We start from the raw sequence: 27,263 nt of genomic DNA, 5'->3' as shown, positions 1-27,263 counted from the left end.
AGTGAGCACCAGACCCAGGACCAGACGCCCTGAGCACAGTGCCTAGTCCTTTACACTTAAGTTCTTCGTTCATTTATTCTGTTTTTGGTTGTTTGGGTGCAAGACAGTGAAATACAATAAGATCTGACTGAGAGATCAGTTATGATAACGGTGTTTTATCTTACCAGTTTACAAAAGGAGAAGGCAGTGAGTGCTATGACCGAGGCAGGTCTGGGATGCCATGAACACCCCCTCTAAAACTTGAGTGGCTAACGAGTCTTTGCCTTGATTCCCATCACCCAGAGTCGTGGTAGTGACACTGAGACATTTGACAGGCTGCCTGGTATCATGGATGGTTATGTTCATGCTTATCACCCAGAGCCTCATTGAGAGCAGGAACCTCTGTGAACCTAGTGACCTGGGTTCTAATGTTTGAGCTTGAGTCTTACCACGGGGTTGTTGTGAGGTTCACAGATGCTCATTCCACAGAGCACTGATTGAGTGCCTAGCATCTGACGGGAGTTGTGTCACGTACTGGGGATACAGCAGCGACAGTCAAGGAACTCATGGGAAATAGACATTTAAATAAATGCGCAATACAGCCTGTAAAGGTAGAGATGATCTGTACATAGTAGAGTGAAGGCACTTAAGGAGAAAAGAGTTACTTCTCCAGGAGGGTGGGAATGGATAGGAATGGCTTTTTAGGCAAGGTGGTTCTTGAACTGAGTCTTAAAAGTCTAGAAGGTGATTAAATACTAGGCACAGGAGAAACGCAACCTAGGAAGCAAGAATAGCAATACAGGGACCAGAATTATGGTTCAGCTGGCACAGAGGCTTTCATGACCTGTCGAATATCAAACAGAAAATGCTTGTCATGGGATTGACATTATTATGTGTGCTTTACATAGATTAACTCATTTAATATTCATAAATCTCTGTGAAGTAGAACCTGTAATTATTCTCATCTTAGAAAATTAAGACTGAAGCTTGGAGAAGTTATGTAGCTTGCCCTGGATCACACAGCTAATTCATGGTAGAACTAGAATTCAGACCCAGGGAGTCTAGCTTGAGGGCCTGTGAACTTAACCACCAGTCTCCCTTCTAGAAACTGAGGACGCTGAGAGTTTTAAATCTCAGGCCCCTTGTTACCTCACCTGTAAGTGGCAGAACCAGAACTCAGACTAAGGTCTTTTGACCCTTAGGGGTCCAGAGCTCTTTTCAACGTAACATCAGATGTTATGGGAGTTATACAGCGCCAGATTGAAGTTAAATTCCAATCTGAGGCAGTGCCTGCTGGAATTGAAATTACCATATCTTTAAGTTGTGGATGTTGTGCAAGAGCCTTCACTTTGTGCTTGGGTGTACAGGGTGTGAGTGTTGCAGATCAGATACTGATGTGAGGAGCACAGGACTGATCACAATTATGGTAAAGGTGCAACATTATTTGCCAGTTTGGAGTTAAATAATTTTTTTTCCTAAACATTGAATTTCACACTTGTTTTTAAAAGGTTACATCATTTGTTGTAAGTCAAAGAGTACTTTTATTTTAAATCAATAAGGATTTGTGATTTCTTTTTTAACATCTTTATTGGAGTATAATTGCTTTACAATGGTGTTAGTTTCTGCTGTATAACAAAGTGAATCAGCTATAGGTACACATATATCCCCATATTCCTCCCTCTTGCATCTCCTTCCCACCCTCCCTATCCCACCCCTCTAGGTGGACACAAAGCACGGAGCTGATCTCACTGTGCTATGCGGCTGCTTCCCACTAGCTATCTGTTTTACATTTGGTAGTGTATATATGTCCATGCCACTCTCTCACTTCGTCCCAGCTTACCCTTCCCCCTCCCCGTGTCAACTCCATTCTCTATGACTGCGTGTTTATTCCTGTCCTGCCCCTAGGTTCTTTAGAACCTTTTTTTTTAGACTCCATATATATGTGTTAGCATACAGTATTTGTTTTTCTCTTTCTGACTTACTTCACTCTGTATGACAGACTCTAGGTCCATCCACCTCACTACAAATAACTCAATTTCATTTCTTTTTATGGCTGAGTAATATTCCATTGTATATATGTGCCCCATCTTCTTTATCCATTCATCTGTCGATGGGCACTTAGGTTGCTTCCATGTCCTGGCTATTGTAGATAGAGCTGCAGTGAACATTGTGGTACATGACTCTTTTTATTTATTTATTTATTTATTTGGCTGTTTTGGGTATTCGTTTCTGTGCGAGGGCTTTCTCCAGTTGCAGCGAGCGGGGGCCACTCTTCATCGCAGTGCACGGGCCTCTCACTGTTGCGGCCTCTCGTTGTGGAGCACAGGCTCCAGGTGCGCAGGCTCAGTAGTTGTGGCTCACGGGCCCAGTTGCTCCGCGGCATGTGGGATCCTCCCAGACCAGGGCTCGAACCCATGTCCCCTGCATTGGCAGGCAGACTCTCAACCACTGCGCCACCAGGGAAGCCCCCATGACTCTTTCTGAATTATGGTTTTCTCAGGGTATATGCCCAGTAGTGGGATTGCTGGGTTGTATGGTAGTTCTACTTTTAGTTTTTTGAGGAACCTCCATACTGTTCTCCATAGTGGCTGTATCAATTTACATTCCCACCAACAGTGCAAGAGAGTTCCCTTTTCTCCACACCCTCTCCAGCACTTATTGTTTGTAGATTTTTTGATGATGGCCATTCTGACTGGTGTGAGATGATATCTCATTAAAGTTTTGATTTGCATTTCTCTGATGATTAGTGATGTTGAGCATTCTTTCATGTGTTTGTTGGTAATCTGTATATCTTCTTTGGAGAAAAGTCTATTTAGGTCTTCTGCCCATTTTTGGATTGGGTTGTTTGTTTTTTTGATATTGAGCTGCATGAGCTGCTTGTATATTTTGGAGATTAATCCTTTGTCAGTTGCTTCATTGGCAAATATTTTCTCCCATTCTGAGGGTTGTCTTTTCGTCTTGTGTCTTGTTTATGGTTTCCTTTGCTGTGCAAAAGCTTTTACGTTTCATTAGGTCCCATTTGTTTATTTTTGGTTTTATTTCCATTTCTCTAGGAGGTGGGTCAAAAAGGATCTTGCTGTGGTTTATGTCATGGAGTGTTCTGCCTATGTTTTCCTCTAAGAGTTTGATAGTGTGTGGCCTTACATTTAGGTCTTTAATCCATTTTGAGTTTATTTTTGTGTATGGTGTTAGGGAGTGTTCTAATTTCATTCTTTTACATGTAGCTGTCCAGTTTTCCCACCACCACTTATTGAAGAGACTGTCTTTTCTCCAGTGTATATCCTTGCCTCCTTTATCAAAAATAAGGTGACCATATGTGCGTAGATTTATCTCTGGGCTTTTATCCTCTTCCATTGATCTATATTTCAGTTTTTGTGCCAGTACCATACTGTCTTGATTACTGTATGTTTGTAGTATAGTCTGAAGTCAGGGAGCCTGATTCCTCCAGCTCCGTTTTTCTTTCTCAAGATTGCTTTGGCTGTTTGGGATCTTTTGTGTTTCCATACAAATTGTGAAATTTTTTGTTCTAGTTCTGTGAAAAATGCCAGTGGTAGTTTGATAGGGATTGCATTGAATCTGTAGATTGCTTTGGGTAGTATAGTCATTTTCACAATGTTGATTCTTCTAATCCAAGAACATGGTATATCTCTCCATCTGTTTTGTATCATCTTTAATTTTTTTCATCAGTGTCTTATAGTTTTCTGCATACAGGTCTTTTTTTTCCTTAGGTAGGTTTATTCCTAGGTATTTTATTCTTTTTGTTGTAATGGTAAATGGGAGTGTTTCCTTAATTTCTCTTTCAGATTTTTCATCATTTGTGTATAGAAATGCAAGAGATTTCTGTGCATTAATTTTGTATCCTGCTACTTTACCAAATTTATTGATTAGCTCTAGTAGTTTTCTGGTAGCATCTTTAGGATTCTCTTTGTATAGTGTCATGTCATCTGCAAACAGTGACAGTTTTACTTCTTCTTTTCTGAGTTGGATTCCTTTTATTTCTTTGTCTTCTCTGATTGCTGTGGCTAAAACTTCCAAAACTATGTTGAATAATAGTGGTGAGAGTGGGCAACCGTGTCTTGTTCCTGATCTTAGTGGAAATGATTTCAGTTTCTCACCATTGAGAACGATGTTGGCTGTGGGTTTGTCATATACGGCCTTTATTATGTTGAGGTAAGTTCCCTCTATGCCTACTTTCTGGAGGGTTTTTATCATAAATGGGTGTTGAATTTTGTCAAAAGCTTTTTCTGCATCTATTGAGATGATTGTATGGTTTTTCTCCTTTAATTTGTTAATATGGTTTATCACATTCATTGATTTGCGTATACTGAAGAATCCTTACATTCCTGGTATAAATCCCACTTGATCATGGTGTATGATCCTTTTAATGTGCTGTTGGATTCTGTTTGCTAGTATTTTGTTGAGGTTTTGATTTATGATCTTTTATTGTGCCTCTCTTCTGTGGTAGCTGCTGTAAAGAGATTTTTTTGAATGTCAAACAGGTTCATTTATTACCTTGAGCGTGAAAAAAAGGAATTAATTTGGTTTGTTTCTGCAATTGGGCTCTGCAAATCTAGGTTAAGATACAAGCCTACCTTTGTGTTTATAGTGGTATCTTTCAAGTTGGGGGTAAGGAGAAAATGGGAGCAAATGGCTGGATTATTAGAAGGATCTTAAGTCATTTCACACTTTTCAGAGATCTGATGTGCTTGTATTTGTGCTGTTAATTCTAGTCAGAAGTTTAAAATTTTTTTCAAGGAATATGAACTCACATATCAGAAGCCAACTTGGTAAACTCTTACTCCTTTAAGAGTCAGCTCAAGCATTACTTTCCTGTAAAACCTTCCATCTTTTCTAGGAAGACTTAGGTGTTAGCGTCACTATATTTGCCTACTGCATCTTGGATGTATCATGCATTAATGATAATATATTGTAATTCACTCTATTTGTCTTCACTTAATTGTGAGCAACTCAAGAACAAGGGCCAGATTTTTTTTTTCTTAATTCATATCCCTCCTCCAGCCCATCTCCCCAGGCTGGAGCTCAGAGTATATATCCGTGAGTAAGAGAATAGGATAAATGTGATGTTTATACTGCAGCTAAGGAGTCTTTCTTATTCTGGTTATTGGAGTTGGAAATGATGTATTTGTCATAAGTGGATATCAATAACCTAACTAAAAATAGGATTAATACTGTGTGTGCTTTGATTTTTGCTACTTCTTTTTCTCTTGTTTTTCTCTGTGATTGCAGTTTGTAAAAATGGAATTTCAAGCAGTAGTAATGGCAGTTGGAGGGGGATCTCGGATGACAGACCTGACTTCCGGTATTCCCAAACCTCTGCTTCCAGTTGGGAACAAACCTTTAATTTGGTACCCATTGAACCTGCTTGAACGTGTTGGATTTGAAGGTGAGTTATGGCAATGAGATGTACTCATAAAACTTTTAGGGTGTTTGATCCCAGTGATTTGTCAGTTTTATGAGAGTGAGACAGGACGAATGAAAGAAGACTAGGACTCAATGTTGGCTGGAGACTGGCCTCTTTAAATTAGGAACTCAGGAGTACTCTATCGCTGTGTGAAAAAGGTTGAGAAGATAGTGCTAAGTGTTACTTTTTTAGAGCTAGTCTCCACAGTGATCTAAGATGAACCCTGGAAGGATGTCAGAACATAATATGAGGAATACAAGTGCCTCATAATCAGTACTTACTGAGAACCTGTATGTGCCAGGTACTATATTAAGCACTAGGGTACAGAATTGAAAATATTAACTCAGACCCTGATTTCTAGAACCTTAAAGTCTATTGGAAAGATACACATGTAAACAGATTATCATTGTGTAATGTGATAAATGTTATAACAGAGGCATATTATAAGTGCTTGTTATAAGGAAGTTGCTGTTTCTACTTGAGGGATTCAGAGAAGGCTTACAGAGTAGCTGACCCTTGAATTGAGTCTTGAAAAGTAGATTACCAGGCCTACCAGCGTGGAGAGAGCATTCCATACAGAAGTAATAATGTATGCAGAGATAGAGTCATGATCAGCACAGCATGTTCTGGCAGCTACTTTTCATTTTATTTGGCTGTAATATCAAGTGTAAGGGGGAGGAGTAGATGTAATGAGAGAAATAAACAGGGATCATGCTATGAAGGGCCTTGTATTGCATGCTGAGGAATTTAGATTTTTTTTCCTGAAAGCAGTGAGGAACCAGTGAAAGACTTAAACCGAGGTTTAATATGGTTAAATTAATGTTTTAATTATTCTAAGTCCTTTGCCTCTTTATATAAATTTTAGAATCAACTTATCAATTTCTACAAAAAGGGTTGCTTTAATTTTCTTTTTTTTTTTTAAAGGAATATTTTTCTTTTTAATTAATTAATTAATTTATTTATTTTTGGCTGTGTTGGGTCTTCATTTCTGTGCAAGGGCTTTCTCTAGTTGTGGCAAGCGGGGGCCACTCTTCATCGCGGTGCACGGGCCTCTCACTATCGCGGCCTCTCTTGTTGCGGAGCACAGGCTGCAGATGCGCAGGCTTAGTAGTTGTGGCTCACGGGCCTAGTTGCTCCGCGGCATGTGGGATCCTCCCAGACCAGGGCTCGAACCCGTGTCCCCTGCATCGGCAGGCAGACTCTCAAGCACTGCGCCACCAAGGAAGCCCCAGGGTTGCTTTAATTTTGATTGAGATTGAATTGAATCCATAGATCAGTAGGAAGAGAATTCACATTGTAATAATATTGAGTCTTCTGATCCAGGAGCGTGGTATATCTCTGCATTTATTTAGGTCTTTTGTAATTTCTCTCAACAGTGTTTTATAGTTTTCAGTGTATAGGACTTACACATATTTTGTTAGATTTATTTCTAAGTTGATATTTTTGATGTTATCATAAATGGTAATTATTCCAATTTCCAGAAGTTTGTTGCTAGTACATAAAAATAGTTTCTTTATGCTGACCTTGCATCCTGTAACTTTGCTAAATACACTTATTATTAATTCTTGTAGCTTTTTGTAGATTCCTTAGGATTTTCTACAGTTTGACCTAATTGACGTTTATAGAACATTCCACCCAGTAAAGGAGAATGCACATCCTTCTCAAGTGCTAAGAACCTTTACCAAGATAGACCATATTTTTAAAAATAAAACAGGTCTCAATAAATTTATAAAGATTAAAATCATACAAAATATATTCTCTGACCACAGTAGAGTTAAATTAGAAATCAATAACAGAGAGGTATCAAGAGAATCCCTAAGTATTTGGAAATTAAACCACATATTTCTACATAACCCAAAGAAGAAACCACAAGGGAAGGTTTTTTTTTTTTTTCAATTTTTATTGTAGTATAGTTGATTTACAATGTTGTGTTAGTTTCAGGTGTACAGCAAAGTGAATCAGTTATACATATATCCATTCTTTTTTTTAGTTTCTTTTCCCATATAGGCCACTACAGAGAATTGAGGAGTTCCCTGTGTTATACAGTAGGTTCTTATTAGTTATCTATTTTATATATTGTAGTGTGTCTATGTCAATCCCAATCTCCCAATTTTACCTCCCCCCATCCCCTTGGTTTTCTACATCTGTGACTCTACTTCTGTTTTGTAACTAAGTTCATTCGTACCCTTTTTTTAGATTCCACATATAAGTGATATCACATGATATTTGTCTTTCTGTGTCTGACTTCACTCAGTATGACAATCTCTAGGTCCAACCATGTTGCTGCAAATGGCATTATTTTGTTCTTTTTTATGGCTGAGTAATATTCCATTGTATATATGTACCACATCTTCTTTATCCATTCCTCTGTTGACGGACATTTAGGTTGCTTCCATGTCCTGGCTATTGTACATAGTGCTGCAGTGAACATTGGGGTGCATGTATCTTTTCAAATTATTGTTTTCTCCAAGTATATGCCTAGGAGTGGGATTGCTGGGTCATATAGTAGTTCTATTTTGTTTTTTAAGGAACTTCCATACTGTTCTCCATAGTGGCTGTATCAATTTACATTCCCATCAACAGTGTAGGAGGGTTCCCTTTTCTCCACACCCTCTCCAGCATCTATTGTTTGTAGATTTTTTGATGATGGCCATTCTGACCAGCATGAGGTGATACCTCATTGTAGTTTTGATTGGCATTTCTCTAATAATTAGTGATGTTGAGCATCTTTTCATGTGCTTTTTGGCCATCTGACCACAAGGGAAATTAGAAAATATTTTGAACTTACTGAAAATGAAAATTCAGTGTATTAAAATTTGAGGCATATAGCTAAAGCAATGATTAGAGAAAATTTTTTAGCATTAAGCACTCTGTTAGAAAAGAAAAAATGTCTCAAATTATCATCTAAGCTTCTACTTTGACAAACTGGAGAAAGAGGAGCAAATGAAACCCAAATAAGGAGAAAAAAGGAGATAAAAATAATAAGAACAGAAATAAATGAAATAGAAACCAAAAGTGTTAGAGAAAATCAGTAAAACCAGAAGATGGGGGTTTTTTTGAAAAAAATCAATGAAATTATTTTTTTTTAAATTTATTTATTTATGGCTGTGTTGGGTCTTTGTTTCTGTGCGAGGGCTTTCTGTAGTTGCGGCAAGCGGGGGCCACTCTTCATCGCGGTGTGTGGGCCTCTCACTATCGCGGCCTCTCTTGTTGCGGAGCACAGGCTCCAGATGCTCAGGCTCAGTAATTATGGCTCACGGGCCCAGTTGCTCCGCGGCATGTGGGATCTTCCCAGACCAGGGCTCGAACCCGTGTCCCCTGCATTGTCAGGCAGACTCTCAACCACTGCGCCACCAGGGAAGCCCCAATAAAATTATTAAACCTTTAGTTAGACTGATCAGAAAAAGGAGAGAAAACACAAATTACTAATAACAGGAATGAGAGAGGGGACATCACTACAGATCCTACAGACATTAAAACGATAATGAGCAGAGGAGTTACCTGGTGGTCTAATGGTTAGGATTTGGCACTTTCACTGCCGTGGCCCAGGTTCAATCCCTGGTCTGGGAACTGAGATACCACAGCCATGCAGTGCAGCCAACAAAACAAACAAAAAAGATAATAAGTAAATATTGTGAACAACTTTATGCTGATAAATTTGACAACTCAGATTTTTTAAAAATTGCTTTGGAAGCTTTATGAAGAATCATTGTGGAGGAGTTAAGACTATAAGCAGGGAGACAAATTAGGAGATTGTTACAAAAGTCCACACTAGCAATGAAGAGGGTCTGAACTAAGGCATTAGCACTAAGGATGGAGAAGAAGGACCATCTGAAAAAGTTGTTGATTAATGGGGATGGGTAGCAGAAAGAAAGGGAAGAGTTCCTTCTACTTTTTGCTTGGGTAACTAGGTGGATGGTGATGCCAATAATAGGAAAGGGAATATGGGACAAGGAACAGGTTTTTTGTTTTTTTGTTTTTCATTTCAGGTGACTTTTATTTTATTTTTTTAAATTAATTTTTATTGGAATATAGTTGCTTTACAATGTTGTGTTAGTTTCTGCTGTACAGCAAAGTGAATCAGCTATATGTATACATATATCCCCTCTTTTTTGGATTTCCTTCCCATTTAGGTCACCACAGAGCACTGAGTAGGGTTCCCTGTGCTATACAGTAGGTTCTCATTAGTTTTCTATTTTATGCATAGTAGTGTATATATGTCAATCCCAATTTCCCAATTCATTCCACCCCCCCCCCCTTCCCCTCTTGGTATCCATACGTTTGTTCTTTACATCTGTGTCTCTATTTCTGCTTTGTGTGTAAGTTCATCTGTATCATTTTTCTAGATTCTACATATAAGCGATATTATACGACATTTGTTTTTCTCTTTCTGACTTACTTCACTCTATATGACAATCTGAGTAATATTCCATTGTATGTATGTACCACATCTTCTTTATCCATTCCTCTGTTGATGGACATTTAGGTTGCTTCCCAAGGAACAGGTTTGAGCGAAGACAATGAGTTTGGCTTTGGCCGCAATGAGTTTGAGGTGTCCTATAGTTAGATATAGCAAATCAGAATACCAGATGGAGGTGGTGCCAGATCCTGGGCCCCCGGGTTGTGATCCAGTGTTTATTCCACTCATACCTTCTTGAGACAGACCCATGAACACTTCTTTGCAGTAGTCTGTATGACACTGACGTTAAGAGATGTGTTTTACTTTTTAAATTTTTTTAATTAAAAAACTTTTTTTTAAATATTTATTTTAAAAAAATAAAATAAAATAAAAATATTTATTCGGTTGTGCTGGGTCTTGGTTGTGGCTCACAGGCTCCTTAGTTGTGGCATGCGAATGTGAACTCTTAGTTGCGGCATGCATGTGGGATCTAGTTTCCTGACCAGGAGTCGAACCTGGGCCCCCTGCATTGGGAGCTTGGACTCTTAACCACTGTGCCACCAGGGAAGTCCCAAAGAGATGTGTGTTAGAAAAGATTTTCTTTTTAGATCTCAATCTCACAGGTGAAGGACACATCTTAATACACTTTTAAATATACTACTTCCCTTTAGTAAGTTCTTATGGATTTGTCATCTATAACTTTTTTTTTCTTTTTACTTTTGCTATATATCTTTAGTTATGCTCTGTGATGGCCTTTTGTGGTATATAGAAAATTCCTTCTCAGTGAGGCTCAGTCAGAATTTGGAGAATGTCTCCTAAACATGGGATTCTGGAGTTGAACAGTAAACTCTATGTTCACTCTGTTCATATTGTTTGTGATTTTAGGGAAGTTAACATAGCCCTGCTTAGCATTAGTGTCTCTCCATACGGAAGAGTGCTGGTCCAATTATGAGACTGACTGTCCCGTATTTATAGTTACTCCCTTCATTCTACCTAAAATGTCCTCTCCAACCTATGGAAATGTCACCTTCTCTTTGAAATCACAAACAGTTTTAATCAGAGCTTTATGCTTTCATCACACTTTGTTTTTCATGCTTTCATCACACTTTGCTTTTCTCTATGCTTTCATCACACTTTGTTTTTCTATCTCAGTACCTCTCAAGGCCTGCTTTATGCTGTAGTTAGTGGCATGGGAGACTGATCTCCCTGAGAGCAGGTACTGTGTCTAATTCATCTTTGTAACATCAGCATTTTATGTACAGTATGTAATAAAGAAATTTTTGTTGGACTTGAATTCATCATGGTCTGCCTCAGAGGCGATCCCTTCCATGAAGCCTTCCTTAATTAATCATTTCCATGTCTAATTTTTCCATGTTATGTTTCTTAAGAATAGGGACCATGTTTAGTTCATTTCTGAATTCTCAGTGCCTATTTGTCCTTTACATATTAAATGTATTTGTACTTATTGGTTGAATGAGTGAGTTAATGACTAAAAGAAAGCTAAATGGGGAAAGGAAGAAAGAGAGAAGGAAAGAAGGAAGGTTAAATGATTTGAAAAAGAAAGAAGGGAAGAAAATAGAAAAGAGAATGATTATAGTGAAAGGGAGAGATAATTGAGCACTATCATGGAACAAGTAGTGGAAATTGTTACACTTTAGAGATGCTAAAATCTGATCTTCAGATATCAGCAACACATGTTATATTGCAGTGGATTACATTACCCTGCCAAAGATCCATGACAAAACCCCAAGTTTTCTGTCATTAATTGATAGCTACATGGATAAGGTGAAGGCATCTATTACGTGGAAACTGCCTGTTACTGGGTTCCTTGTGATCCTCAGTGAAGCACTGATGGCTGTCTGATGGAGAGTGGTGATAGCCCTTTCTTTGGAGTGAATGAAGAGTTAAAATGTGATCCTATTTGTATATGCTTTGATAAATGCTCTTCTAAATTCTTTACATCAGGAAGAAGTAGTGTGTTATGTATTAGTTAAAGTGTGGGCTCTAATCATACAGACGCGAGTTTTATCTTAGATCTCGTTTACTAGTTTTAGTACCCTGAACAAAGTCACTTCATTTCTTTTACTCCAAGTTTTCTCATTTGTAAAATGAGATTGCTGTAAGAATTAACTGAGAGAATGCACGTAAAATACATTGAAAAGTCTCAATAATATTAGCTGTTATTACTAAATCTAGAAACAGACCAAATCTAATTGAAAAAGGTGTAACCATTGTCTAAATGAATGAGAGTTTTTGCATTTTTCCTTCTTTTTTTCTTTCATGCTATAGAAGTCATTGTCATTACAACCAGAGATGTCCAAAAGGCTCTATGTGCAGACTTCAAGATGAAAATGAAGCTAGATATTGTGTGTATTCCTGATGAAGCTGACATGGGAACTGCAGATTCTCTGCGCCACATATATCAGAAACTTAAGGTGAAAAACTATTTCTTGATTTTTATTGTTCATTGAAGATAAATATCATCTTATGTTTTCCCAATGCATTGCAGTTTACAGTGCTTTTTTTTAAAAATTTTTTATTTTGTTTTATTTATTTATTTATTTTGGCTCCATTGGGCCTTTGCTGCTGCGTGCAGGCTTTTCTCTAGTTGTGGCGAGCGGGGGCTACTCTTCATTGCGGTGCGAGGGCTTCTCATTGCAGTGGCTTCTCTTGTTGCAGAGCATGGGCTTTAGGCACGTGGGCTCAGTAGCTGTGGCTCTTGGGCTCTAGAGCGCAGGCTCAGTAGTTGTGGTGCACAGGCTTAGTTGCTCCGCGGCATGTGGGATCTTCCAGAACAGGGGATCTAACCCATGTCCCCTGCCTTGGCAGGTGGATTCTTAACCACTGCACTGCCAGGGAACTCCCTACAGTGCTTTTTAAAAAATATATTCTTGCATCACATACTTTCTTGCCCATGTTTCAACTGCTTTTTAGTTTGGTTACTAGTGAAGATCTAGACAGTTGTTGCAGTCACTAGTTTCCAGTATTTTTCAGTCATAGTACATCTTTATAAAAAAGATATACTTCAGATATACTTCAAAAGATTCCATTTATATAAAGTTCATGAATAAGCAAAACTAATATATAGTAATAGAAATCAGACCAGCAGTTGACTCTGCAGATGAGAGATCGACTGGAAAGAAGTACGAAGAAACTTTCAAAAATTTCAGCTCCCCCACATGATAATATTTGAATGTTTAGTCTCCTTTGATTAAGAAATTAACATGGGTCTATGGATATGAGGGTACAGTCTCCCCAGTGGCCTGTGGCCCATAAAGTGAGAAAGATCTACTGTCAGTTGTTCTAAAATTGATGTCCTTTGGAAAAAATTCATTCTGTGTGATAATGTTGCTATCTTACTTGAGTTGGGGGGCAAAATTTCTCCTACTATTTCTAGTGACTGCAAACAGATGTATTATTATTTTCAACCTACCTATGCACTAAAGAACAAAAAATTAATGCATATATGTACACGGCCTTTCCTTCCCTTTATTGGGGAATAATTTACACACAGTAAAATACACAGTTATTAATTATATAGTTCAGTGAGTTTTGACAATTATATATACCCAGGTTATCATTATCCAAATCTAGAACATTTTCATCACCTCTTAAAGTTCCTTTGTGCTTTATTTTAGTCAATCCTGCACCTTTAGAGTCAACTGCTGTTCTGATTTCTATCACCATATATTAATTTTGCTTGTTCATGAACTAGGTATAAATGAAATTATATAATTTTATTCTGGTTTCTTTTGTTCAACATAATATTTTTCAAATTCATTCATATGATTGCAGGTATAACTAGTTTGTTCTTGTTTATTGCTGAGTAGTATTCCATTGAATAAATATACCCCTATTTACCCATTTTTCTGTTGATGGTCATTTGGATTGTTTCTAATTTTTAGATACTATGAATAAAGCAGTTATGAACATTGTTCTGCAGGTCTTTTTGTAAAAATATTATAGGTTATAGGGTTTACTTTATTGCAAACTGCCAAATAGTTTTCTAAGTGGTTGTACATTTTACACTTCATCAGCAATGTATAAGAATTGCACTTGCTTCACATCTTCATCAACACTTGGTATTGTCAGTCTTCTTAATTTTAACCATTCTAGTGTGTGTTATGTAGCACTATCTCATTGTGGTTTTAATTTGCATTTCCTTGATAATAATGATGCTGATCACCTTTTCATGTGATTATTAACCATTTGTATATCTTCATGGAATGTCTGTTCAAGGCATTTGCCTTTTTTTTGAGTTGTTTGCCTTGTTATTATTGATTATAGAAATTCTTTATATATTATAGATGCAAGCCTTTTGTCAGATATGCATTGTGAATATTTTCTGCCAGTCTGTGGCTTGCCTTTTTACATTTTTAATGGTGACTTTGATGACCAGAAGTTTTAAATGTTGATGAAATCCAGATTACTGATTTTTTCTTTTATGGTTAGTACTTTTTGTGTCCTAAGAAATCTTTGCTTACCCCAAGCTTATAAAGATATTCTTTTGTATTTACTTCTAAAAGTAAAGGAATAAAGGTTTACTTTTTTCTGTATGGATATTCAGTTGTCCCAGCATCATTTGTTAAAAAGACTTGCCTTTCCCCGTTGAATTGCTCTGATGCCTTAGTTGAAAATCAATTGACCGATTATGTGTGTGCTATTTCTTTTTTCTTTTTTTAAATTTATTTATATTTAATTTATTTATTTTTGGCTCCGTTTTTTTGGTCTTCGTTGCGGCGTGTGAGCTTCTCATTGCGGTGGCTTCTCTTGTTGCAGAGCATGGGCTCTAGGCAATGAGGCTTCAGTAGTTGTGGCCCTCGGGCTCAGTAGTTGTGGCTCGTGGGCTTTAGAGCACAGGCTCAGTAGTTGTGGTGCATGGGCTTAGTTGCTCTGCAGCATGTGAGATCTTCCCGGACTAGGGATTGAACCTGTGTCCCCTGCATTGGCAGGTGGATTCTTAATCACTGCATCACCAGGGAAGTCCCTGTGTGTGCTATTTCTGTTCTCTCTACTTCGTTCCATTGGTCTTTTTGTCTCTACTTTCCATACCACATTTAATAAAGTCTTGATTATTTTTAACTTTATAAAGTAGGTCTAGAAATCAGGTACTATAAATCTGCCAACTTTGTTCCTTTTCCTGAAGATTGCCTTGGCTATTCTAGGTCCTTTGGATTTCCTTTTCCTTAAAATTGCCTTGGTTATTCTAGGTCCTTTGCATTTCCATATAAATTTTAGAATTAGTTTGCCAGTTTTTACAAAAAAGCTTTCTGGGATTTTGATTGGAATTGCATTGAATCTATAGGTCAATTTGGGGAGAATTGACATCTTAATATTGAATCTTCCAATCCTTGAACATCTATTTATTTAGGTTTTCTGTAATTTCTCTCAGTAATGTTTTTATAATTTTCAGTATAGAGGTTTTGAACATCTTTCAGTAATTTTATTCCTATTTCATTTCAATGTAATGATATTGTAACTAGTATTTTTTATTCTATTTTCTAATTGTTTATTGCTTGTATATAGCCATACAACTGTTTTTTTGTATATTGACCTTGTGCCCTGTGACTTTCTTAAATTGTAGATTCTTTAGGATTTTCTATATACATCATCATGTTGCCTGCAAATAAAAACAGTATTATATCTTCCTTTCTAATCTTAATGCCTTTTATTTCTTTTTATTGTCTTATTGCCCTGGCCAGGGCCTCCAGTGCAATGTATATAGGCATTTCCTTTCACTTTTTGGCCTCCTTTTTGTCTTTCTATGCTTCCACCCAAGTAGGCTTTGGTGCTTCTGATTACAGCGGGGATTTCTAATACCATAATGTTGGGTGTGTTGCTTTCTTTAGTGCAGCTGCTTATTTCTTTAGGGAAGATATGGAGAATTTCACTAGGGTCATGAGAACTCTGTTCTTTCACAGGGATAGACGCCAGGTTTACCAAGAAGCTAAGGGTGTTTAGTGGTCTTCCCAGGAGCTGTTTTAGTTACTGTCTAACAATTTAGTATGGAGGTATAAACTAAACTCTCTGCTCCCTAATCTATAAATCTTAGAAATGTTATTTTTGCCCTAGCCTAGAACTGGAGATCCTGGGAGTTTCATGCAAATAAGTTCCTATAACTCTTAGAGGCTTGAGAAATAATGGGGGCAACTATTAATAAATAGGAGAGGGCATGAGATGAAGGGTAAAGTAACTGCCAAAAGGACATTTTACTCCCAAGTTACTACCTCTTCTTATGGTTTTGATCACTTCTTATTTTAGGGCTTCTCCTTACACCTAGGATCAGAATCCTCATTAAGTCATTCTGCACAGTCTAATTTCTATTCCTCCCTTACCCCTTTGTTTTCACATCATTTACACGGCATCCTTTATATACAGTCCTACCTCTGAGCTTTCTTCTCAAGCTGTGACTTTGGCTAGCAAGTCTCTGCTCTCTTTGCTGTCTCCACTTGGTTTCTCCTATACCAATGGCACCTGAAATCCTGGCTTCACATCAGCTTGTATTCCAACCTGGAATAGAAGGCAGCAGAGCTAACCTGTGGAGGAACATAAATAGACGCCTGAATAAGCCATTAAGAACAAAGTAAAACCTGAGCCAAAATTCAGAACCGTCTGATTGGGATCAACATGAGCTTGTAGGAAGCACAATGGAAGTACGTATAAACAGTTAAAAAAGTGAGACAGCCTTAGGAGGCAGTTTGTTAGTGTTTGCTGAGGGATGACTGGTACCTCCTTAAGGGAGAAAGTTGTACCCACAGGCTGTGCCATGGTTTAAAAGCAGTGCTCCTTTGAGCATTTATTTCTCTTCCCCTGTGCCCACAAAGCAGCTTCCTAAACATTTGGAGACTCTTTTTCAATAAGATTTTAGGTAAGATAAGAATATTTCCTTTGAGAGTTTTGAGTTTATTTGCTTTTGGTTCTTTTATCTTTACCCACTTCCTCCAGATTGAGTTCCCCAAATATTACTGTGAGGTTATCCCATGTGTCTTCTGCTTCGCTCAGAGAAAGACCACAGTAGTATATTAGATTTATTTGGCTTCTTTGTTTAAAATATGTTTTATCATTTTAATTTATCATCTTTGTCATTTGCCTTGTATTTGCTAAATGTATTGCAGTCCTACTTGTATGTGGAAACTTCTGTCATGTGTACTTATAGAATATTGGAGCTGGACATCATATCTGCTATGTTATGTTTTTTCAACATATTTCATTTGGTTTTATTCTTCTGGCACTGTTTTCTACTTCATTTTGCCTTATCTCATCCCACAATTTTGCTGATTTACTGGCTTTTCACTTTTTGTTTCAGCTGCCCAAACCTCTTTCCCTGACTTATCAAGAGAGATTATTGGCTCATTCATTCTCCCAGGCCCTGGGTGAGTGAGCTCCATTCTTATAACTGGTGCTGATAATATAAATGTTCTTAGATTTTATATTTTCTTCATAATTGTGTTTCATATTTGCTGATGAATGATTCAGTCTTACCTATGTCTGAACTCATTCATTTGGCAAATATTTGTTCAGTCAACTAATAATAATGATTAAAATTGTTATTTATTAAATACCAATTGTGGACCAGTTATTTTTTTAAACTTTTTTTTTTTTTAATATGGAATGCTTCATGAATGTACGTGTCATCCTTGTGCAGGGGCCGTACTAATCTTCTCTGTTTTGTTCCAATTTCAGTATATGTGCTGCCGAAGCAAGCACTTTTTTAAACTTTTTATTATGGAAAATTTCAAACATGTACAAAAGTACATGGAACATTGCCTATGTATCTGTCACCCAGATTCAACAGTTATCAACCCATGGCAAATCTTATTTCATCTGTATTCCCACCCAACTTGCTACCTCTCATGTTCTTTTGAAGGAAATCTCAGACATCATGTTATTTCATCTGTAAATATTTCAGAACATTGGTATATGAGGGCTTTTTAAAAAATAAAAATAAAAGTATAATGCCATTATACCACCTAAAAAACAAATTAATAATTCATTAGTATCATCAAGTATCCAATCAGTGTATGAGTTTCTAGTTGCCTCATAAATAGAATTTTTAAATCTTTTTAGTGTGTTTATTAAAATCAGGAAGCAAATAAGGACTACACATTATAATTGATTAAAATATCTCTTTTAATATATAGATTTCCCCTCCATCTCTCTCTTTTTTTTCCCCCCTTATAATTTATATGTTGAAGGAACTGGGTATTTTTCTTGTAGAATTTCCCACAGTCTGCATTTTGCTGATTGTGACCCTGTGGTGTCGTCTTTTTTTTTTTTTTTATATTTTTTTTTACTTATTTATTTATTTTTGGCTGCATTGGGTCTTTGTTGCTGCGCGCGGGCTTTCTCTAGCTGCAGCGAGTGGGGGCAGCTCTTCGTTGCGGTGCACGGGCTTCTCATTGCGGTGGCTTCTCTTGTTGCAGAGCACGGGCTCTAGGCGTGCGGGCTTCAGTAGTTGTGGCATGTGGGCTCAGTAGTTGTGGCGCACGGGCTTAGCTGCTCCGAGGCATGTGGGATCTTCCCGGACCAGGGCTCAAACCTGTGTCCCCTGCATTGGCAGGTGGATTCTTAACCACTGCGCCACCAGGGAAGCCCTGTGGTGTCATTTAAAAAGTACTCCTCTCTCTGTATTTTCTATAACTTGGTAGTTGGACCTAGAGGCTAAATTAAATTTCAGTTTGAATTTTTTTGGCAAGATGCTTTTGTAGGTGGTGGTGTCTTCTATCTTGAGGCAAATCATTTTCTGATTGTCTTCTTTTGGTGTTAGCAGCTGTTAATGATCATTACCACCAGTCCCTAGTCCTTGTCTCTCTGGTCATTTGGCTGTCTGAAGCTTATTACTAGTAGATTCCTTAAGAAGTGGTCATGGTATCAGTGCTCAACAGATTATCTGCAGCCTTTGTATTCATAAGCCAATTTATGGGGATATAATATCCTTGACTCATATTTTTTCCTAAATATCTTAAACGAATTCTTTCATTATCTTCTATTGTAAAGTGTTGCTGTCAAAACAGTCCAAGTGAAAATGTGCTTTTCTTTCCCTTATGAGTGAATTGGTCCTTTTGTCTAGGCTCCCAAAGGAGTTTTTATTTTTCTTTAAAATCTTGTGGTTTTACTACATAATATGTCCCGTTGATGTTCTGAATCATATTTTCTAGATATGTAGTATGTCCTTTCCCTGTGAAGTTTCTGCCTTTTTTATTACTTCAGAGAAGTTTTTTAGAATTACAGTTTTAGGCATTCGTTCTGTTACATTGCTTTGGTTCTAGTCTTTGGGACTCTTATGTGTATGCTGGCTCTTTGTTGCTTATCTTCTCTTTCTGCTACTTTGCCTCAAATCCTTTTTATCTTAAAAAACAAATTTTTTTTTTAGGATTTTCTTCCTTTTTTGCATTCTGTTTCCCTTAAGGCAGCGGTCCCCAATCTTTTTGGCACCAGGGACCAGTTTCGTGGAAGACAGTTTTTCCATGGACCAGGGGTGGGGGTGGGCGGGGTGTGGGGGATGTGGTTTCAGGATGATTCAAGCGCATTACATTTATTGTGCACTTTATTTCTATTATTATTATTCCATTGTGATATACAATGAAATAATTATACAGCTCACCATAATGCAGAATCATGGGAGCCCTGAGCTTGTTTTCACTTGCCACTAACTGATAGGGTTTTTTTTTTCCTTTTCTTTTCCATTATGGTTTATTACAGGATATTGAATATAATTCCCTGTGCTATACAGTAGGACCTTGTTATTTATCTATTTTTTTAATAGATCTTTATTGGAGTATAGTTGCTTCACAATACTGTGTTAGTTTCTGTTGCACAACAAAGTGAATCAGCCATGTGCATACACATGTCCCCATATCTCCTCCCTCTTGAGCCTCCCTCCCACCCTCCCTATCCCACCCCTCTAGGTCATCACAAAGCACCGAGCTGATCTCCCTGTGCTATGCTGCTGCTTCCCACCAGCCAACTGTTTTACATTCGGTAGTGTATATATGTTGATGCTGCTCTCACTTCGCCCCAGCTTCGCCCTCCCACCCCATGTCCTCAAGTCCATTTTCTATGTCTACCTCTTTATTCCTGCCCTGCAACTAGGTTCAACTGGTAGGGTTTTGATATGAGTCTGCAAGCAGTTGACTTATTATGGTCTCTGGGCAGTCAAACCTCTCTGCTAATGATGATCTGTATTTGCAGCCGCTCCCCAGTGCTCCCTAGCGTTAGCATCACCACTTCAGCTCCACCTCAGATCATCAGGCATTAGATTCTCATAAGGAGCGCACAACCTAGATACCTCGCATGCACAGTTCACAGTAGGGTTTATGCTCCTATGAGAATCTAATGCCGCTGCTGATCTGACAGGAGGTGGCACTCAGGCAGTAATGCAAGCAATGGGGAGCAGCTATAAATACAGGTGAAGCTTTGCTCGCTCACTTGCCCGCCTGCTGCTCACCTCCTGCTGTGCAGCCTGGTTCCTAACAGGCCATGGACCAGGACCCCTGCCTTAAGGCATTAAGAGTTGTGTTTTATTCATTCTTGTGTTCTTCCTAGTTTAGCTGTTATTTCTGAAATGATTTTTTAATTTTATTTTTAATTCATTCTTGAGTTCTGTCATTTCATTTCTAACTATTCTAATTCAGATTTATGTTGTTCTTTGACATTTTCTATCATTTTCTTATTTTAGATAATTTTGAAATATTAGGCTATGAATTTAATCTGTCTTTTGAGCATGTCTTTCTGACATCTGCTTTTATGGTAGAGATGTTATTCTAACTTTTATTATTATATTTTTCAACAATAACCTTGTATAGGACTTGACTGTAATTCTTTTCTATTACTAATTTTAACCTGAAATTAGTTTTCCTAAATTTTTAGAAGGGAAGGCTGTCAGCATAGCTTTTTCTAGCTTCATAGCTCTAGAGCCCCCTCTTTTGAGATCTTTCTCCTCTGCTTCATTATCTTCATTTTATCTGGACTTTTTCTTTCCTTTGCACTGATTATCCCTGTGCTGCCCAGTTTGGATTCTTTTCCCAGTGATTTCTCCTCAGTGCAAGACTTCACGTTGAAAGTGAGTATTGGTGGTTCGTTAATTTTGAGAATTCATAGGGCCAGGACTACACCAGCCCCTTCAGACCTTACTGAGAATAGATAAGGGGACTGTCTTAGGAGAGTTTAATGGAAGAGTTAGTGATTGAACCTTAGTCATTTACTTCAAAGCCCATGCTCTTAACTACCATACTGTGCCATATAGTCTGGGATAAAGGTAAGAATAGAATGTATACTTTATCCTGTAGGGATACTTTGAAGGATCATTAACAGGTTGATATTTTAGAACTATTACTACATGACTGAGGGGAGCTAGAGAGACCCTGGAAGGCTCTTGCAGTAGCCTGGTAAGAAATGAGGAAGGACCAAACCAAGTCAATGGCAGTGGTAATAGAGAGAAGGGAACAAATTGGAGAATATTTAGGAGACCTTTAAGGCTAATTAACTGGATGTGGGAGGAAAAGAAGGAGTGGTCAAGTGTGACTTCCAGGTTTCTAGCAAGAGCAACTGGATGGATGGTGGTGACATTCACAAAGTTAGAGACTGCAGGACAAGGAATAAATTTATAGGGGTAATATGACGAGTAACTACATTTAGCTTACTAAATACACTCTGCCTTTGCAATTCCACCAGTTTGGATACTTGTACATCCACCTGGAACATGTTCAGTTCCCTCTATCCATACCTAAATAACTAATTCCTGATCTTCCTTAACCTGGATTTCCCCCCAAAAGCAGAGCCTGAGATAAGGGTATGTGTATGGGTAGTTTATTTTGAGAAGTGATTCTAAGGAACAGGAGTGGGATTTGGAAAGAGTGATATAGGGGAAAAGGGAGTGGCAATCTAAGTGTGTGTTATGGACTTGGTTACCACTGTGGACAACTGAAGCTTAGTTCTGGAGACCTTCTCAGGGGCCATGTGGAATATACCTTAGAGTAATTGCCCAAGACTTGGAAAAGAGGAGTATTTATTCACTAGCTTCCTTTACCCATTGGTCAAAGGTTGCCCCGTGGGTATAAATTTCCTCACACTTTAAGGTTTGTATGTGTGCCAGAATGGCTGAGTGGGTTCCCACAAGTATCCCACATGGTGGTTGCTGGAAATCTCAGGACAGAAAATGAGAGATGACTGGTGCATGAAGTGAAATGCTGTCAGGTTACATAGCTGATGGCAAGAGAAATGTCTGGAATAAAAAGATGGACCCACAGAATGCGAGATGGGTCACAAGAGATGTCTTACTCATCTTTCAGGATTTGGCTAAAACTTTGATTGCCTCTGAAGCCTTCCTTAGCCTCCAAGTTTAAATTAATTGCCCCATCTAATTGTTCCCTAAGCACCCCTGGGTTTATCCTTATTATATAACTTTTTATATAAAACTGTATTGTAATTCCTGTTAGTTATCTGTTTCCCTCTCTTCCTATCTCTTGATAGGTTGGGATAGAATTAGAGTCCAAGGGAACAATTTTCTTGTTTCAGATGAGAGAAACTGAAGGATAGTAAAGGATTAAACCAGCCACCTTAAATATTAAAGGCCATAAGGATCTAGGTGGTTGGAAATTTACCTTCACTGTAGAATCTACAGTGCCCAGCACAGAATTTGGCACTTATTACTGGTCAAAATTTAAATATTTTTGAATGGATGAATGAGTGATGACTGACTGACTGAATGAATGAATGGATTGATGGATAAAAAAATAAGAGTTTGGCTTCAGACCTGTTAAGAATTAGATTCAAGTAGGATATCTAGCAGGTAGTTGATAAACTTATGTAGAGTTCAGGAAGAAGATCTGAGCTAGAGATACAGGTCTAAGAGTCATCAGCTTATAAGTGATAGCTGAAGCTATGGATGTGAACCATCTTTCCCACAAGAATAAGTAGAGTAAATAAAAGACAGAGTCCAGAGGGCCTTAGGAAACACCAATACTTAATAGACAGGTAGAAGAAGAGGACCCTCTGAAAGAGAGACACTCATGATCATGGATGTTTTAAAATAATAGATAAATAATAACTAATATATACATGTGGTTCAAAAATTTTAAAAATATAAAAAGGTTTATGGAGAAATGTTTTCCTTTCTTCCGTATCTACCAGCCATCCAGTTCTCCTTATTAGCCACTGTTATTAGTTTCTTATACTTTGAGGGTGTTTTAGTTTAGGATGGAAGCAACTTGAACATTTTTATAAGAGAGCAAAAGAGACAGTGGAGAAGTACAGAAGAAAGGAGATAAATGATGGATAAGGTTCCCAAGGAGACAAGAAGGAATTAAGGTACAGTTTTGGGCAGGAAGAAGGCTTACATCTTCCACTGAAATGAGAGGACAGGAGGGAAGAAAAGGCTCAAATGCAGATCAGGAAGGAGAGCAGGAATTAAAATAATTCCCTCCTGAGGCCTCTATATTTTTGATGAAGTAGGAGGCAAAGTTGTCTGTTGAGAATGTAGAAAGAGAAGGTGATGGGATTGGGACTTGTGAGTAATGAAGCTTTAGAATTACCACTGGAAAATGGGAGAGAGCTGACCAGAGACACTGAGAAGGAGGTCTAGGCAACATCAGAGGTGTAGCTGATGTTGAAGAATATAAATTTATAGTTACTTCAGTTAGCACAATTGTTGGGGGGATTTCCTTTTTTTTTTTTTTTTTCCCCTTTCACCATTGCTCAGGTGTCTAGGTATGGAGGAGAAGACATGTTTGGATTGATCAAGGATATGGGCAAGGTCAGCATTTGTACCCACTGGAGAGAGGAGAAAACTGAGGCTAGGAAGAATGAGATTTGGCTAAGGACTTAACAGACAAAGCCCTTCCTTCTCTTCTTTCTGGCATGATCTTGGCACAAACTTTCCTCCCAGAGCCAGTCCCTCCAGATTGGATCTGAGTCCTGGGTGAGAGTTTATACATTCATTCCTCTTCTGTGGGATAGCTAGTTTGCTTTCATTTCTTTCACTATGTATAGTGCTACAATGAACATCCTTGCACTGGTTTATTTGTGCTCGTGTTGTGAAGGTAGACACCTGAAGTGATGTGTGGGTTGTAAGTTATGTGCATCTCCAAGTTTACTAGATACTGGCAAATTGTTCTCCAAAGTAGTCATACTAGTCTACATTCCCGCCAGTAGTATAAATGAAGAGTTCTGATTTCTCCCTGTCTTCACTAACAACTGATGTTCTAAGACTTTTACGTTTTCAGTGATATGATGGGTGTGAAATGGTACCTCAGTGTTGGGGTTTTTTTGTTTGTTTGTTTTCATTTTTGTTTTTTGGCCATGATACGTGGCTTGTGGGATCTTACTTCCCCAACCAGGGATTGAACCCAGGCCCCTGGCAGTGAGAGCACCGAGTGCTAACCACTGGACCACCAGGGAATTCCCCTCACTGTTGGTTTAGTTTTGCATTTTCTTGATTACTTGAGAATTTTTTGCTAAGTATATTGGCTCTTTTCCTTTTCAATGAATTTCCTGTTCATATCATTTGCCCACTTTTTGTTTGGGTTGTTTGTCTTTTTCTTGCTAATTTGTAGTATATACTCTCTACGCTCTGTATACTAATCCTTTGCTGATTATATGGGTTGCAGCTTTACCCCCAGTGTTACCCCTCTTTTCTCTTTGTTTATAGTATCTTTTGTCATACAGAAGTCTTAGCTTTTTTTTGTGGTGACCTAGATCAATCTTTTCCTTTATGGTTGGTGCTTTTTGTGTCTTACTTAAAGTATTAAAGATAGACTCCTGCCATCTAAAACTTTACAATTTTGCTTTTCATATTTGGATTTTTAAATTAGTATTTATAGTTGCATATGATGTGAAATAGATATCTATTTTTATCTTTTTCCCAAATGAAGAGTTGGTTATCCCAGCACAATTTATTGAATAATCTTTTCTTCCCCGATTTATACCAAGCTCCACATATACATGGGACTATTTCTAAGCTTTCTGTTCTGTTCCACCAATCTAGTTGTCTTTTCCTTCACCGATATCCTATTGTTTTAATTACCATAGCTTTATAGAAATTCTGTCTAGTAGGATGACTCCCCTCTACCTCACCTTATAATTTTTCTTTAAAGTTGTCTTGGCCACTCTTCACCTTTTTTTTTTTTTTTTTTAATTTTATTTTATTTATTTATCTGTTCATGGCTGTGTTGGGTCTTCATTTCTGTGCGAGGGCTTTCTCTAGTTGCGGCGAGCGGGGGCCACTCTTCATCGCAGTGCGCGGGCCTCTCTTGTTGCAGAGCACAGGCTCCAGACGCGCAGGCTCAGCAGTTGTGGCTCACGGGCCCAGCCGCTCCGCGGCATGTGGGATCTTCCCAGACCAGGGCTCGAACCCGCGTCCCCTGCATTGGCAGGCAGACTCTCAACCACTGCGCCACCAGGGAAGCCCCACTCTTCACCTTTGACATATGAATTTTAGTATCAGCCGTGAAAAATCTTATCTTAGTGTTTGATTGGAATTACAGTGATTTTCAGATTAATTTGGGAGAGTTGGCATTTTTTAATACTGAGTCTTTCTATTCCTCGAACATAATATGTCTCTCTTTATTAAGGCTATTTTTGTGTTTTTAAATAAAGTTTAATAATTTCCTATAAAAATGTCTTACACATCTTTTGTTGAATTTATTAGTAGATGCTTTCTAGTGTTGTTATTGCAATGGTACTGTTTTTAAAGGTCCACACATTATATTTGGTTATGTCTTTTTAGTCTCTTTTACTCTAGAACAATCTCCCCTCCACCTCCTTTTTTTTCTTATGCCATTGACTTATCAAATAAAACAAGTATTTGTCCTATAGAGTCTCCCACATCTCGGGTATGTCTGCTTTCTACTGATGTCATTTAACTTATTTTTGATCGGTATTTTGTTTTATTTTTTTATTGAGGTATAATTGACATGCAATATTAGTTTCAGGTATACAGTTATAATGATTTGATATTTGTATATATTGTGAAATGATCACCACAGTAAGTCTAGCTAACATTCATCACCATATGTAGTTACAGAATTTTTTCTCCTTGTGATGAGAACTTTTAAGATCTACTCTCTTAGCAACTTTAAAAAATGTTCAGTACAGTATCATTAACTAGTCACCATGCTGTACATTGCACCTCCATGACTTACTTATTTTATAACTAGAAGTGTGTACCTTTTGACTCCCTTTGCTTATTGCACCTACCTCCCACCCCCTACCTCTGACATCTACTAGTCTGTTCTCTGTATCTGTGAGCTTGGCTTTGTTGTTGTTGTTTTAAGATTCCGTGTATAAGTGAGATCATATAGTGTTTGTCTTTCTCTGTTTGACTTATTTCACTTAGCATAATGCCTTTGAGGTCCATCCATGTTATTGCACATGGCAAGATTTCACTCTTTTTTATGGCTGAATAATATTCTATTCTATTCATATACCACATTTTCTTTATCCATTCATCTGTCAATGGACACAGGTTGTTCCATATCTTGGCAATTGTAAATAATATTGCAGTTGACACTGGCTAACTTGTTTCTCTTTTTCAGTATTTTCTTGTAAACTGGAGTTTGGCTCTAACTGTTGATTAGATTCAGTTTCAAGTTTTTTGGCAGTAATACTTAATATGTATACTTCATATTTCATTATATTCAGATCTGAAATCAGGCATTTCTTTAAAAAACCTTGATTTTGATTATGATGTCAGTCATACCTCAAAAAAGTGGTTAAAAAAAAAAGAGCCCTGGTTTCTTTTTCTGGAACATGATGTTTATGGACTACAATCTGAGCTGTAGGAAAAATAGAAGCTTTTAAATTTTATTGTAATTGATTTTTCAGTTTTTCTTTTATGGTTTGTGATTTCTTTGCCTTGCTTTAGAAATTCTTCCCTATTTTAAGGTCTTAAAGATATTTTCTTATAATCTCATGTAAAAGTTTAGTCTTGCTTCTCACATTTCAGGCTCTAATTCACTTAGAATCTCTCTGTTTATTTCAGTCTTTTTAAGTATATCTCAAAGTTTTGTAATATCCTTCATAAAAATCTTATTTATCTTTTGTTAGATTTGTTCCCAGATTGTGTTTTCATGCTCTTTTTATTAGTATATATACTGTATATGTAAATAATATATATATAACTTAAAGAATCAAATAGTTCTACAAGACTTAGAGTGAAGGACAAGGGTCTCCTGCACTATCATTCCTCATTCCTTATTTTTGCTCTTCAGAAGCAACTGCTTTCAACTCTTCTTTTTTTCCTTCTGATAATGTCCTCAATATTTTTAAGTATCATATTTATACTACTATTTTCTTTAATTTTTATTTTTAAAAATATTTAATTAATTATTATTATTATTATTATTTTTTGGGCTATGTTGGATCTTCCTTGCTGTGCACGGGCTTTCTCTAGTTGCGGCTAGTGGGGGCTACTCTTTGTTGCGGTGTGTGGGCTTCTCATTGCGTTGGCTTCTCTCGTAGCGGAAC

The 27,263-nt window shown here is 37.6% G+C and overlaps 1 protein-coding gene and 1 non-coding gene across 2 annotated transcripts in view; one reads left to right on the top strand and one right to left on the bottom strand.

Moving 5' to 3' along the window:
* EIF2B3 (eukaryotic translation initiation factor 2B subunit gamma) overlaps positions 1-27,263 on the top strand; it is a 153,852-nt gene that overhangs the window by 401 nt on the left and 126,188 nt on the right. The window contains exons 2-3 of the mRNA XM_036859827.1: positions 5,227-5,383; positions 12,090-12,235. Coding sequence (XP_036715722.1) covers positions 5,236-5,383; positions 12,090-12,235 — 294 coding nt within the window. The 5' untranslated portion in view covers positions 5,227-5,235. The remainder of the gene's footprint in view (positions 1-5,226; positions 5,384-12,089; positions 12,236-27,263) is intronic.
* LOC118887745 lies at positions 17,401-17,507 on the bottom strand. The gene has a single exon (XR_005018144.1). It is a non-coding gene; the product is annotated as a U6 spliceosomal RNA (small nuclear RNA).

This window comes from Balaenoptera musculus, chromosome 1 (assembly GCF_009873245.2).
Source record: "Balaenoptera musculus isolate JJ_BM4_2016_0621 chromosome 1, mBalMus1.pri.v3, whole genome shotgun sequence".
In the NCBI taxonomy this organism is placed as follows: Eukaryota; Metazoa; Chordata; class Mammalia; order Artiodactyla; family Balaenopteridae; genus Balaenoptera; species Balaenoptera musculus.
The sequence above is the reverse complement of the archived record's forward strand: the minus strand, read 5'-3'. Positions and strand labels throughout refer to the sequence as shown.